General features: G+C 45.4%; 1 protein-coding gene across 3 annotated transcripts in view; it reads left to right on the forward strand.

The window, feature by feature from the left end:
- The window catches only part of EXOC6B (exocyst complex component 6B), a 267847-nt gene that overhangs the window by 146885 nt on the left and 108247 nt on the right, over positions 1-12715 (forward strand). For all 3 annotated transcript variants that reach the window (XM_056552744.1, XM_056552745.1, XM_056552749.1), the window contains exons 9-11: positions 7665-7748; positions 7961-8007; positions 10948-11068. In XM_056552744.1, coding sequence (XP_056408719.1) covers positions 7665-7748; positions 7961-8007; positions 10948-11068 — 252 coding nt within the window. The remainder of the gene's footprint in view (positions 1-7664; positions 7749-7960; positions 8008-10947; positions 11069-12715) is intronic.

Genomic DNA, 12715 nt, shown 5'->3' on the forward strand with positions numbered 1-12715 from the left:
ATTAAAATATTTCCTAGAGGGAATCACAGGCGCTAAATGAAAAAGGTAAAGGAATATAGGAAGGTATATCATTTAAAAAATATTGATCCTACCCGCTGAGGAGAGAGGAAGCGAGGACCAGGCATTGAGCCGCTCCACAGTGGAGCACAAGAGTGGATCTGAGTTCAACCACATATAGTCTAGTAGGGATGTAGTCACTTCCACCCCCACGTATCTGAAACGGGAAACCATTTATACCCCGGCCGAAGGATGAGAAGGAAGGGGAACTCCAGACAACAGAGCCATCAATGAGGACTTGGCCCAGTTGACCCGCAAGCCCAAAATGACACTAAACCGGTCAATGTTGAGTTGCAGACACTTCACATTAACATCAGTAGCCCTACCCGACTTAAACCCAGTTTGGTCAGGATGAACGACAGTATCAATGACCCCATACAGGCGAGTAGCCAATACTTTAGCCAAAATCTTGAATCAGCATTCAATAAGGAAATAGGTATATAGGAGTCAGGCAGTAACGGATCTTTTCCAGGCTTAGGAAGCACTACAATAAACGCCTCCCTCATAGAGTCTGGAAGAGCATCGGCGTCAGCAATGGAGTGAAACAATTTAAGAATTATAGGGGTCAATCATTCCTCATTCTTCCTGTACCAGTCACCTATCATCCCATCTAAACTGGGGGGTCTTCTCATGAGGACTATTTCTAAGAGCCCATTCCACCTCCTCAACCGAAAAGGGGGCATATAACGCTTCCGCCTGAGAGCGACTAAGCATAGGAAGAGAGAAATCCCAAAGGAAAAACAAAATCTCCCTTTGACAAGGCATAAAAGGGGCAGCATACAAGGAGTAGTTTTGATGGACAGTGTACACTGAGGATGAGGAGTGGTGGGGATGGAAGGTGGACACTGAGGATGAGGAGTGGTGATGATGGAAGGTATACACTGAGGATGAGGAGGAGTGGTGGTGGTGATGATGGAAGGTGTACACTGAGGATGAGGAGTGGTGGGGATGGAAGGCGTACACTGAGGATGAGGAGTAGTGGTGATGATGGAAGGTGTACACTGAGGATAAGGAGTGGTGGGGATGGAAGGTGTACACTGAGGATGGAGTGGTGATGATGGAAGGTGTACACTGAGGATGAGGAGTGGTGGGGATGGAAGGTGTACACTGAGGATGAGGAGTGGTGGGGATGATGGAAGGTGTACACTGAGGATGAGGAGTGGTGGCGATGATGGAAGGTGTACACTGAGGATGAGGAGTGGTGGTGATGGAAGGTGTACACTGAGGATGAGGAGTGGTGGGGATGGAAGGTGTACACTGAGGATGAGGAGTGGTGGGGATGGAAGGTGTACACTGAGGATGAGGAGTGGTGGGGATGGAAGGTGTACACTGAGGATGAGGAGTGGTGGTGATGGAAGGTGTACACTGAGGATGAGGAGTGGTGGGGAAGGTGTACACTGAGGATGAGGAGTGGTGGGGAAGGTGTACACTGAGGATGAGGAGTGGTGGGGAAGGTGTACACTGAGGATGAGGAGTGGTGGGGATGGAAGGTGTACACTGAGGATGAGGAGTGGTGGTGGAGATGGAAGGTATACACTGAGGATGAGGAGTGGTGGGGAAGGTGTACACTGAGGATGAGGAGTGGTGGGGAAGGTGTACACTGAGGATGAGGAGTGGTGGGGATGGAAGGTGTACACTGAGGATGAGGAGTGGTGGTGAGGATGGAAGGTATACACTGAGGATGAGGAGTGGTGGTGAGGATGGAAGGTGTACACTGAGGATGAGGAGTGGTGGTGATGATGGAAGGTGTACACTGAGGATGAGGAGTGGTGAGGATGGAAGGTGTACACTGAGGATGAGGAGTGGTGATGATGGAGGGTGTACACTGAGGATGAGGAGTGGTGATGATGGAAGGTGTACACTGAGGATGAGGAGTGGTGGTGATGGAAGGTGTACACTGAGGATGAGGAGTGGTGGTGATGGACGGTGTACACTGAGGATGAGGAGTGGTGATGATGGAAGGTGTACACTGAGGATGAGGAGTGGTGATGATGGAGGGTGTACACTGAGGATGAGGAGTGGTGATGATGGAAGGTGTACACTGAGGATGAGGAGTGGTGGTGATGATGGAAGGTGTACACTGAGGATGAGGAGTGGTAGTGATGATGGAAGGTGTACACTGAGGATGAGGAGTGGTGGTGATGGTGTACACTGAGGATGAGGAGTGGTGGTGATGGTGTACACTGAGGATGAGGAGTGGTGGTGATGGAAGGTGTACACTGAGGATGGGGAGTGGTGGGGATGATGGAAGGTGTACACTAAGGATAAGAAGTGGTGGGGATAGAAGGTGTACACTGAGGATGAGGAGTGGTTAGGATCAAAGGTGTACACTGAGGATGAGGAGTGGTGGGGATGGAAGGTGTACACTGAGGATGAGGAGTGGTGGGGATGGAAGGTGTACACTGAGGATGAGGAGTGGTGGGGATGGAAGGTGTACACTGAGGATGAGGAGTGGTGGGGATGGAAGGTGTACACTGAGAATGAGGAGTGGTGGGGATGATGGAAGGTGTACACTGAGGATGAGGAGTGGTGGGGATGGAAGGTGTACACTGAGGATGAGGAGTGGTGATGATGGAAGGTGTACACTGAGGATGAGGAGTGGTGATGATGGAAGGTGTACACTGAGGATGAGGAGTGGTGGTGATGATGGAAGGTGTACACTGAAGATGAGGAGTGGTGATGATGGAAGGTGTACACTGAGGATGAGGAGTGGTGGGGATGGAAGGTGTACACTGAGGATGAGGAGTGGTGGGGATGATGGAAGGTGTACACTGAGGATGAGGAGTGGTGGTGATGGAAGGTGTACACTGAGGATGAGGAGTGGTGGGGATGGAAGGTGTACACTGAGGATGAGGAGTGGGGATGATGGAAGGTGTACACTGAGGATGAGGAGTGGTGGTGATGGAAGGTGTACACTGAGGATGAGGAGTGGTGATGATGGAAGGTGTACACTGAGGATGAGGAGTGGTGGGGATGGAAGGTGTACACTGAGGATGAGGAGTGGTGGTGGAGATGGAAGGTGTACACTGAGGATGAGGAGTGGTGGTGGAGATGGAAGGTGTACACTGAGGATGAGGAGTGGTGGTGATGATGGAAGGTGTACACTGAGGATGAGGAGTGGTGGTGATGGAAGGTGTACACTGAAGATGAGGAGTGGTGATGATGGAAGGTGTACACTGAGGATGAGAAGTGGTGGGGATGGAAGGTGTACACTGAGGATGAGGAGTGGTGATGATGGAAGGTGTACACTGAGGATGAGGAGTGGTGGGGATGGAAGGTGTACACTGAGGATGAGGAGTGGTGGGGATGGAAGGTGTACACTGAGGATGAGGAGTGGGGATGATGGAAGGTGTACACTGAGGAGGAGGAGTGGTGGGGATGGAAGGTGTACACTGAGGAGGAGGAGTGGTGGTGATGGAAGGTGTACACTGAGTATGAGGAGTGGTGGGGATGGAAGGTGTACACTGAGGATGAGGAGTGGTGATGATGGAAGGTGTACACTGAGGATGAGGAGTGGTGGGGATGGAAGGTGTACACTGAGGATGAGGAGTGGTGATGATGGAAGGTGTACACTGAGGATGAGGAGTGGTGATGATGGAAGGTGTACACTGAGGATGAGGAGTGGTGATGATGGAAGGTGTACACTGAGGATGAGGAGTGGTGGTGATGGAAGGTGTACACTGAGGATGAGGAGTGGTGGGGATGGAAGGTGTACACTGAGGATGAGGAGTGGTGATGATGGAAGGTGTACACTGAGGATGAGGAGTGGTGATGATGGAAGGTGTACACTGAGGATGAGGAGTGATGGGGATGAAAGGTGTACACTGAGGATGAGGAGTGGTGATGATGGAAGGTGTACACTGAGGATGAGGAGTGGTGGGGATGGAAGGTGTAAACTGAGGATGGGGAGTGGTGATGATGGAAGGTGTACACTGAGGATGAGGAGTGGTGATGATGGAAGGTGTACACTGAGGATGAGGAGTGGTGATGATGGAAGGTGTACACTGAGGATGAGGAGTGGTGATGATGGAAGGTGTACACTGAGGATGAGGAGTGGTGGTGATAGAAGGTGTACACTGAGGATGAGGAGTGGTGGTGATGGAAGGTGTACACTGAGGATGAGGAGTGGTGGTGATGGAAGGTGTACACTGAGGATGGGGAGTGGTGGTGATGGAAGGTGTACACTGAGGATGAGGAGTGGTGGGGATGGAAGGTGTACACTGAGGATGAGGAGTGGTGGGGATGGAAGGTGTACACTGAGGATGAGGAGTGGTGGGGATGGAAGGTGTACACTGAGGATGAGGAGTGGTGATGATGGAAGGTGTACACTGAGGATGAGGAGTGGTGATGATGGAAGGTGTACACTGAGGATGAGGAGTGGTGATGATGGAAGGTGTACACTGAGGATGAGGAGTGGTGGTTAGGGATGTAAGAAAAAATCGATTCTCACGATAATCGCGATTTTTCATTTGCCGATACAGAATCGATTCAAAATATTTTTGAATCGATTCTTTTAGGGATGTGAAATTTTTATCTGCGGACGCCCGTATCTTACCTGCCAACGAGCCCCCGGAGCTCCGGTACAGGTGTTCGGTCCCCGGGCTGTATTCTTCTTACTTCCTGTTAGTCCGGCACGTCACATGGAGCTTCAGCCTATCACCAGCCGCAGCGATGTCCCGCCTCCGCTGGTGATAGGCTGAAGCTCCATGTGACGTGCCGGACTAACAGGAAGTAAGAAGAATACAGCCCGGGGACCCAACACCTCTACCGGAGCTCCGCGGGCTCGTTGGCAGGTAAGATAAAGTGCGTTTTATTTTATTTTGCAGCCCGGACGGGATAACATGAGAAAAGTGTGCACCGGAGTACTAGATCGCCGCTGTCAAAGCTGACAGCGGCGTCTATTGGGATCTATGAATGCTCCCAGGTGGGCGATATATCGAGATATATCGCGATGTATCGTCACCTAGACGGTATCGCGATATATCGGGATATATCGAATCGCCACACTGGTATCGCGATTCGAATCGAATCGCCAAATTCTTGGCGATTCACACCCCTAGTGGTGGTGATGGAAGGTGTACACTGAGGATGAGGAGTGGTGGTGATAGAAGGTGTACACTGAGGATGAGGAGTGGTGATGATGGAAGGTGTACACTGAGGATGAGGAGTGGTGGGGATGGAAGGTGTACACTGAGGATGAGGAGTGGTGGTGATGGAAGGTGTACACTGAGGATGAGGAGTGGTGATGATGGAAGGTGTACACTGAGGATGAGGAGTGGTGATGATGGAAGGTGTACACTGAGGATGAGGAGTGGTGATGATGGAAGGTGTACACTGAGGATGAGGAGTGGTGGGGATGGAAGGTGTACACTGAGGATGAGGAGTGGTGGGGATGGAAGGTGTACACTGAGGATGAGGAGTGGTGATGATGGAAGGTGTACACTGAGGATGAGGAGTGGTGATGATGGAAGGTGTACACTGCTGGGAGTTGTGGTGTTCCGATGACCTTGAAGTCCATTCTATGACCTTCACAGCACATGGTTGTGATGTATTGCTGGGCTCAGCCTTGTATGTTCTCTATGTGACAGATGCCAGATGTCACTATTTCACCCCGCAGAGCTCTATCTGCCCATCTCGTGGCCCGGCTGCTGGTAGATAGCGGTAAACATACAGTGAGATCATAGGGGCACGGTCTGGCCGGGATACTTTGTGCTGTGCAGTGATAAGGACACAGGAAGAAACCATTAATAGGGTCCAGGGACTGCGATAACCAGAGGCTGCTACGTGCTGGGGGGGGGGGGGGGGGGGGGGGACCACTACTGCTCTGCTCCCCCCGGGGACACTGAATCTACTTGTTATGATGTCCTACTAAGTACTTGCTGACCCTCTGACCCCCGAAGTGGGGGTTCCTATTACACGTCCCTGTCTCTGGAGAGGGCTCATGGCTGGATATATTCTCTGCATTGTGGTCTGCGGGATCTTTAACCCTTTTGTAGATTGTAGTTGTAAAGTCAGTCTCTAGGTCAGTGTTTCTCAACCAGTGTGCCTCCAGCTGTTGCCAAAAAAAAATTTGTGAATGTAGCTCTGAAATATAACTCTGGACCAGGATAAGTAATGTAATATATGTACACAGTGACCTCACCAGCAGAATAGTGAGTACAGCCCAGGAGTATAATACAGGAGATAACTCAGGATCAGTACAGGATAAGTAATGTAATGTATGTACACAGTGACCTCACCAGCAGAATAGGGAGTACAGCTCTGGAGTATAATACAGGATATAACTCAGGATCAGTACAGGATAAGTAATGTAATGTGTGTACACAGTGACCTCACCAGCAGAATAGTGAGTACAGCTCTGGAGTATAATACAGGATATAACTCAGGATCAGTACAGGATAAGTAATGTAATGTATGTACACAGTGACCTCACCAGCAGAATAGTGAGTACAGCTCTGGAGTATAATACAGGATATAACACAGGATCAGTACAGGATAAGTAATGTAATGTATGTACACAGTGACCTCACCAGCAGAATAGTGAGTACAGCTCTGGAGTATAATACAGGATATAATCAGGATCAGTACAGGATAAGTAATGTAATGTATGTACACAGTGATCTCACCAGCAGAATAGTGAGTACAGCTCTGGAGTATAATACAGGATATAATCAGGATCAGTACAGGATAAGTAATGTAATGTATGTACACAGTGACTTCACCAGCAGAATAGTGAGTACAGCTCTGGAGTATAATACAGGATATAATCAGGATCAGTACAGGATACGTAATGTAATGTATATACACACTGACCCCACCAGCAGAATAGTGAGTACAGCTCTGGAGTATAATACAGGATATAATCAGGATCAGTACAGGATAAGTAATGTAATGTATGTACACAGTGACCCCACCAGCAGAATAGTGAGTACAGCTCTGGAGTATAATACAGGATATAATCAGGATCAGTACAGGATAAGTAATGTAATGTATGTACACAGTGACCCCACCAGCAGAATAGTGAGTACAGCTCTGGAGTATAATACAGGATATAATCAGGATCAGTACAGGATACGTAATGTAATGTATATACACACTGACCCCACCAGCAGAATAGTGAGTACAGCTCTGGAGTATAATACAGGATATAATCAGGATCAGTACAGGATAAGTAATGTAATGTATGTACACAGTGACCCCACCAGCAGAATAGTGAGTACAGCTCTGGAGTATAATACAGGATATAATCAGGATCAGTACAGGATAAGTAATGTAATGTATGTACACAGTGACCTCACCAGCAGAATAGTGAGTACAGCTCTAGAGTATAATACAGGATATAATCAGGATCAGTACAGGATAAGTAATGTAATGTATGTACACAGTGACCTCACCAGCAGAATAGTGAGTACAGCTCTGGAGTATAATACAGGATATAATCAGGATCAGTACAGGATAAGTAATGTAATATGTTGTCGAATTTGCCCATTTCATCTTTTTTATTTTTACAATAATGACCCTTTTTTATCGTAGGTGTTTCTCCAACTTGAATCTTTAGGACTTTTTCTACAGTGTTTTCTAACCGTGATGTTTTCTTCTTATTTTAGGGTTCTCGGGAGATCTTCGAGAACTACTACAGGAAGCAGAGGAGAAAGCAGGCACGACTAGTGCTGCAGCCACCATCTAACATGGTAAGTATCCGTCCTGCAATTCCCCCTGTCCAGGCCTGGTCTGTATCTTTGTAACATATACGGGATAGGTTCTCCGCACTGCAAGGGGAGAAGTGGACGGATATTTCAATACAGCAAGTAAAACTGCTAATTAATAAACCTTTTGTGTGCATGTAGCACATGTACCAACCCATTTGTATCTTCCCTTACTTTTGTGTATGTGTTTGTTTCAGCATGAAACTCTGGACGGATACAGGAAATACTTCCACCAGATTGTAGGGTAAGTGTGTGCGTCTACTACCCATAGGCTGCGTTCAGACGGCGGAAATCCAAGAAAGAATTCCGCAGGAATTTCTGCTGAAATTTACTGTACGTTCACTTCATTGTGGTTCCGCTGGCCCATTCAAACAACAAATAATCGAATTCCGCAAAAATAGAAAACCAGTGTTAAAGGGGTACTCCCCTGGAAAACTTTTTTTTTTTTTTTTTAAATCAACTGGTGTCAGAAAGTTAAACAGATTTGTAAATTACTTCTATTAAAAAAATCTTAATCCTTCCGGTACTTTTTAAGGGCTGTATACTACAGAGGAAATGCTTTTCTTTTTGGATTACTCTGATGTCACGACCACAGTGCTCTCTGCTGACCTCTGCTGTCCATTTTTGGAACTGTCCAGAGCAGGAGAAAATATACTGAGAATATACTGCTCTGGATAGTTCCTAAAATGGACAGCAGAGGTCAGCAGAGAGCACTGTGGTCATGACATCAGAGAAATTCAAAAAAGAAAAGCATTTCCTCTGTAGTATACAGCCCATAAAATGTATTGGAAGGGTTAAGATTTTTTAATAGAAGTAATTTACAAATCTGTTTAACTTTCTGGCACCAGTTGATTTAAAAAAAAAAAAAAAGTTTTCTACAGGAGTACCCCTTTAATGTTTTGCGGAAGAGTCCCATTGAAGTCATTGGGGCTTGAATTTCGGCGGAATCTGTCTTCTGAGAACACAGAAATTCCGCTGGAATACTGCAGTCCCCATTTAGCAATCTTTCCTAAATGGAATTTGTTCGGAATAGCCGTAATTCCTCGTTCAGATCCTATTTTTGGCTGGAGCTAACCTCTAGTATATGTAGTTCAGCGTTTTCCAACCAGGGTACCTCCAGCTGTTGTAAAACTACAACTCTCAGCATGCCCGGACAGCCGAAGGCTGTCCGGGCTTGCTGGGAGTTGTAATTTTGCAACAGCTGGAGGCACCTCTGATGTAGGTTTGAGCTACACAGATATGTGGCGGATGCAGTGCTTTAATTCTGTTGGTCAGGGTGGGGGGAGGCTCCTGCTGCAGTCAGTTGTCTTACAGCCAGACACAGGACAATAAGGTGGAGGTGTGGACACAGCTGGTCCAAGTTTTAAAGAGGTACACCACTGCTCCAGCGTTCGGAACATTTAGTTCCGAACACTGGGTGCCGGGTTTGTGACTCCACGACCACGCCCCTTTGTGCCGCCACAACACGCCCCCTCAATGCAAGTCTATGACAGGGGGCGTGATGGCCGCCATGCCCCCTCCCATAGACTTTCACCAAGGGGGGGGGGGGTGTGACTTCACGAGGGGCATGGCCGTGATGTTACGACCCACCGTTTGGAACTAAATGTTTCGATTGCTAGGGCAGTGGAGTACTCTTGGAATTGTAGAAAAAGTTGATTAAAAGGGGTTATCCAGGAAAAATCTTTTTGATATATATATATATATATATATATATATATATATATGTATGTATATAATCTGTATCAACTGGCTCCAGAAAGTTAAACAGATTTGTAAATTACTTATTAAAAAAATCTTTATCCTTTCAGTACTTCTGAGCTGCTAAAGTTGAGTTGTTCTTTTCTGTCTAAGTGCTCTCTGATGACACGTGTCTCGGGAACTGTCCAGATTAGAAGCAAATCCCCATAGCAAACCTCTTCTTCTCTGTGCAGTTCCCGAGACAAGCAGAGATGTCAGCAGAGAGCACTGTTGTCAGACAGAAAAGAACAACACTTCAGCAGCTGATAGTTATTGGAAGGATTAAGATTTTTTTAATAGAAGTAATTTACAAATCTGTTTAACTTTCTGGAACCAGTTGATATATCTAGATAGATAGATAGATAGATATAGATAGATATAGATAGATAGATAGATAGATATTATAGATATATAAAGTTTCTTTTTCCTGCAATACCCCTTTAAAGGAGGAAATACTGGTGTGTGTGTGTGTGTGTGTGTGTGTATGTGTATATATATATATATATATATATGTATGTAGATGTGTGTGTGTATATATGTGTATATATATATGTATATATGTATATATATATATATATATATATATATATATATATATATATATATATATATATATATAAAAACCAGATACAGGCGCAGCACTCCAACAAAATAAGTGATTTAATGTCTCATGTCAGCATTACAACGTTTCAGCTCCTCCTGGAGCCTTTTTCAAGCATTTTCAACCATGCTTGAAAAAGGCTCCAGGAGGAGCTGAAACGTTGTAATGCTGACATGAGACATTAAATCACTTATTTTGTTGGAGTGCTGCGCCTGTATCTGGTTTTTATCTTGGATGGACTCTGATCAAGTCCTTTGGGACGCTGGCACCAATTTTTTGGTTGGACTGGATAAGTAGTGCTGCTTTATTTTGGGATTATATATATATATATATATATATATATATATATATATATATATATATATGAGAAGATTGCAGCAGCACACATTGGTCAAAAGATTGAGGCTCTTAGCGCACTTTTTTGATCAAAAACGTGTCCCCCATCCACCACGTGGAGGTGGCCTCATTTAGGATTATATATAATTATAATTTTTTTTTTTTTAATCATTGTATAGTGAAAAGGAAATAAGGCAACTTTCTACATATACTTTGTGTTTCGTCAACACGATCTGTTCCCGATCTGGGAATGGGGGGGGGGGGGACATTCATTGTTTACATTCAGAGGCTAAGAAAGTCATCTTGCCCAGGTGTCTCACAGCTGTAGTTTGTTACACTGTGTCTGTGTATCTTGACCTAGGCTCAAGGATGCTCGCTGAGGCGTATATATTCACCCATTGGGCTGTTCGTATGTTGATCTCTTGTCTAGTAAATTAGGATATTTTCTATTCCGACCCTGGTGGGGTATGGAAAGTGTCACTTTCCAACATTTCTGTCTGGCTTTTACAGATTTTTCGTGGTTGAGGATCACATTCTGCACACGACGGGCGGCCTGGTGAATCAGGCTTACGTTGATGAGTTGTGGGATTTAGCGTTGTCGAAGACCATGGCTGCGCTGCGGACGCACTCGGTAATTTATCTAAATGTTGGGTTTCTTGACACAATGTCCTGGCTTAAAGGGGTTATCCAGTGAAAAACATTTTTTTTTTTATATCAACTGGCTCCAGAAAGTTAATCAGATTTGTAAATTACTTCTAGTAAAAAAAAAATAAATTTTTTTTTATCCTTCCAGTACTTATCAGCTGCTGAAGTTGAGTTGTTCTTTTCTGTCTGAGAATATTGGGAGAGAGAAGAAAAGACGGGGCGCTCCCTGGTATAGTTTATTAAAAAGGTGTGCACCCTCCACCACACAAAAAAAAAAAAAAGTTACGTGTTGGTGTGTAACTTCAGCGGTATGGAAAGTGGAGTAGATTTTGGCTGCTGCACTCTGACTGGTATCAGATTCCAGGAAGGAAACCGATTTGGACAAGCGAACATACAAGCAAAAAAACGGTCTTGGAGGCGCGGCTCAAAACTTGAACGTAAATGAAGGACTCGGGCCAACACAGGACAACATACAATTTTTTGATTACAGTAGAGACGACTCGTTTCGGCACCGACTAGTGCCTTCCAAAAGATTTCTATAAACAAAGAATTATATACAAATAGTCTATTCCGATATAAAAACAAAATGTAATAGGACATAAAATTTAATTATATTGGTAGGTGCTCTCTGCTGACACCTCTGTCTGTCTCAGGAACTGTCCAGAGTAGGAGCAAATCCCTACAGCAAACCTCTGCTGCTCTGGACAGTTCCTGAGACAGACAGATGTCAGCAGAGAGCACTGTGGTCAGACAGAAAAGAACAACTCTACTTCAGCAGCTTGTAAGTACTGGATTAAGATTTTTTTAATATAATTTGCAAATCTAATTAACTTTCTGGAGCCAGTTGGAGGTATTTCCACTAGAATATCCCTTTAATGTTGATAAAATCATTTAATGCAATAGGGTATTAGATGGTCCTTCTACTTCTGTCACCCTCACAATTGCTCTAGAACTCTTGGTGGGGCTCTTGCTTTTTTTTAGATGGTTCTCGACCACCAGATGCCTCCTTCACTGGCTCTAGCCCACCAGATGGCTTTATCTTTAGGTCAAGACCACCACATGGCTTTATCATTTGAACAAGACCACTAGATGTCTTTACTACTGGTTCTAGACTTTTGTGTGCATTACAATGGCTTACTACCTCTAGCTGGCCTTATCTTTGCCTCTAAACCATGTGACTGGCTCTAGACTACATGATTGCCCATAAACCTTTTGATGCTTCTTGCCTATAGACCTCCAGATGTCTCTTGCCCATAGACCTTTAGATGTATGTCTTTTTGGCCCATAGACCTCTATATGTTTCTCATCACGATACCTAGATTTCTAGATGCCCATTGTCCTATCCCATAGACCTCTAGATGCCCCTTATTCTAGCCCATAGTCTTATAGATGGTTATGACTTTCCTCCAGGCCCATAGACCTCTAGATGCCCCTTATTCTAGCCCATAGTCTTATAGATGGTTATGACTTTCCTCAAGGCCCATAGACCTCTAGATGTTCCTCGCCCTAGTCCATTGACCTCTAGGTCTCCCTAGACCAAAGGCCTCTTGATCTCACTGTTCCATAGACCTCTAAATGTCTCTCCCACTGCCCTATAGACCTTTAGATATTTCTCTCCGATACATTTAGATGT

Source organism: Hyla sarda, chromosome 1, assembly GCF_029499605.1.
Source record: "Hyla sarda isolate aHylSar1 chromosome 1, aHylSar1.hap1, whole genome shotgun sequence".
In the NCBI taxonomy this organism is placed as follows: Eukaryota; Metazoa; Chordata; class Amphibia; order Anura; family Hylidae; genus Hyla; species Hyla sarda.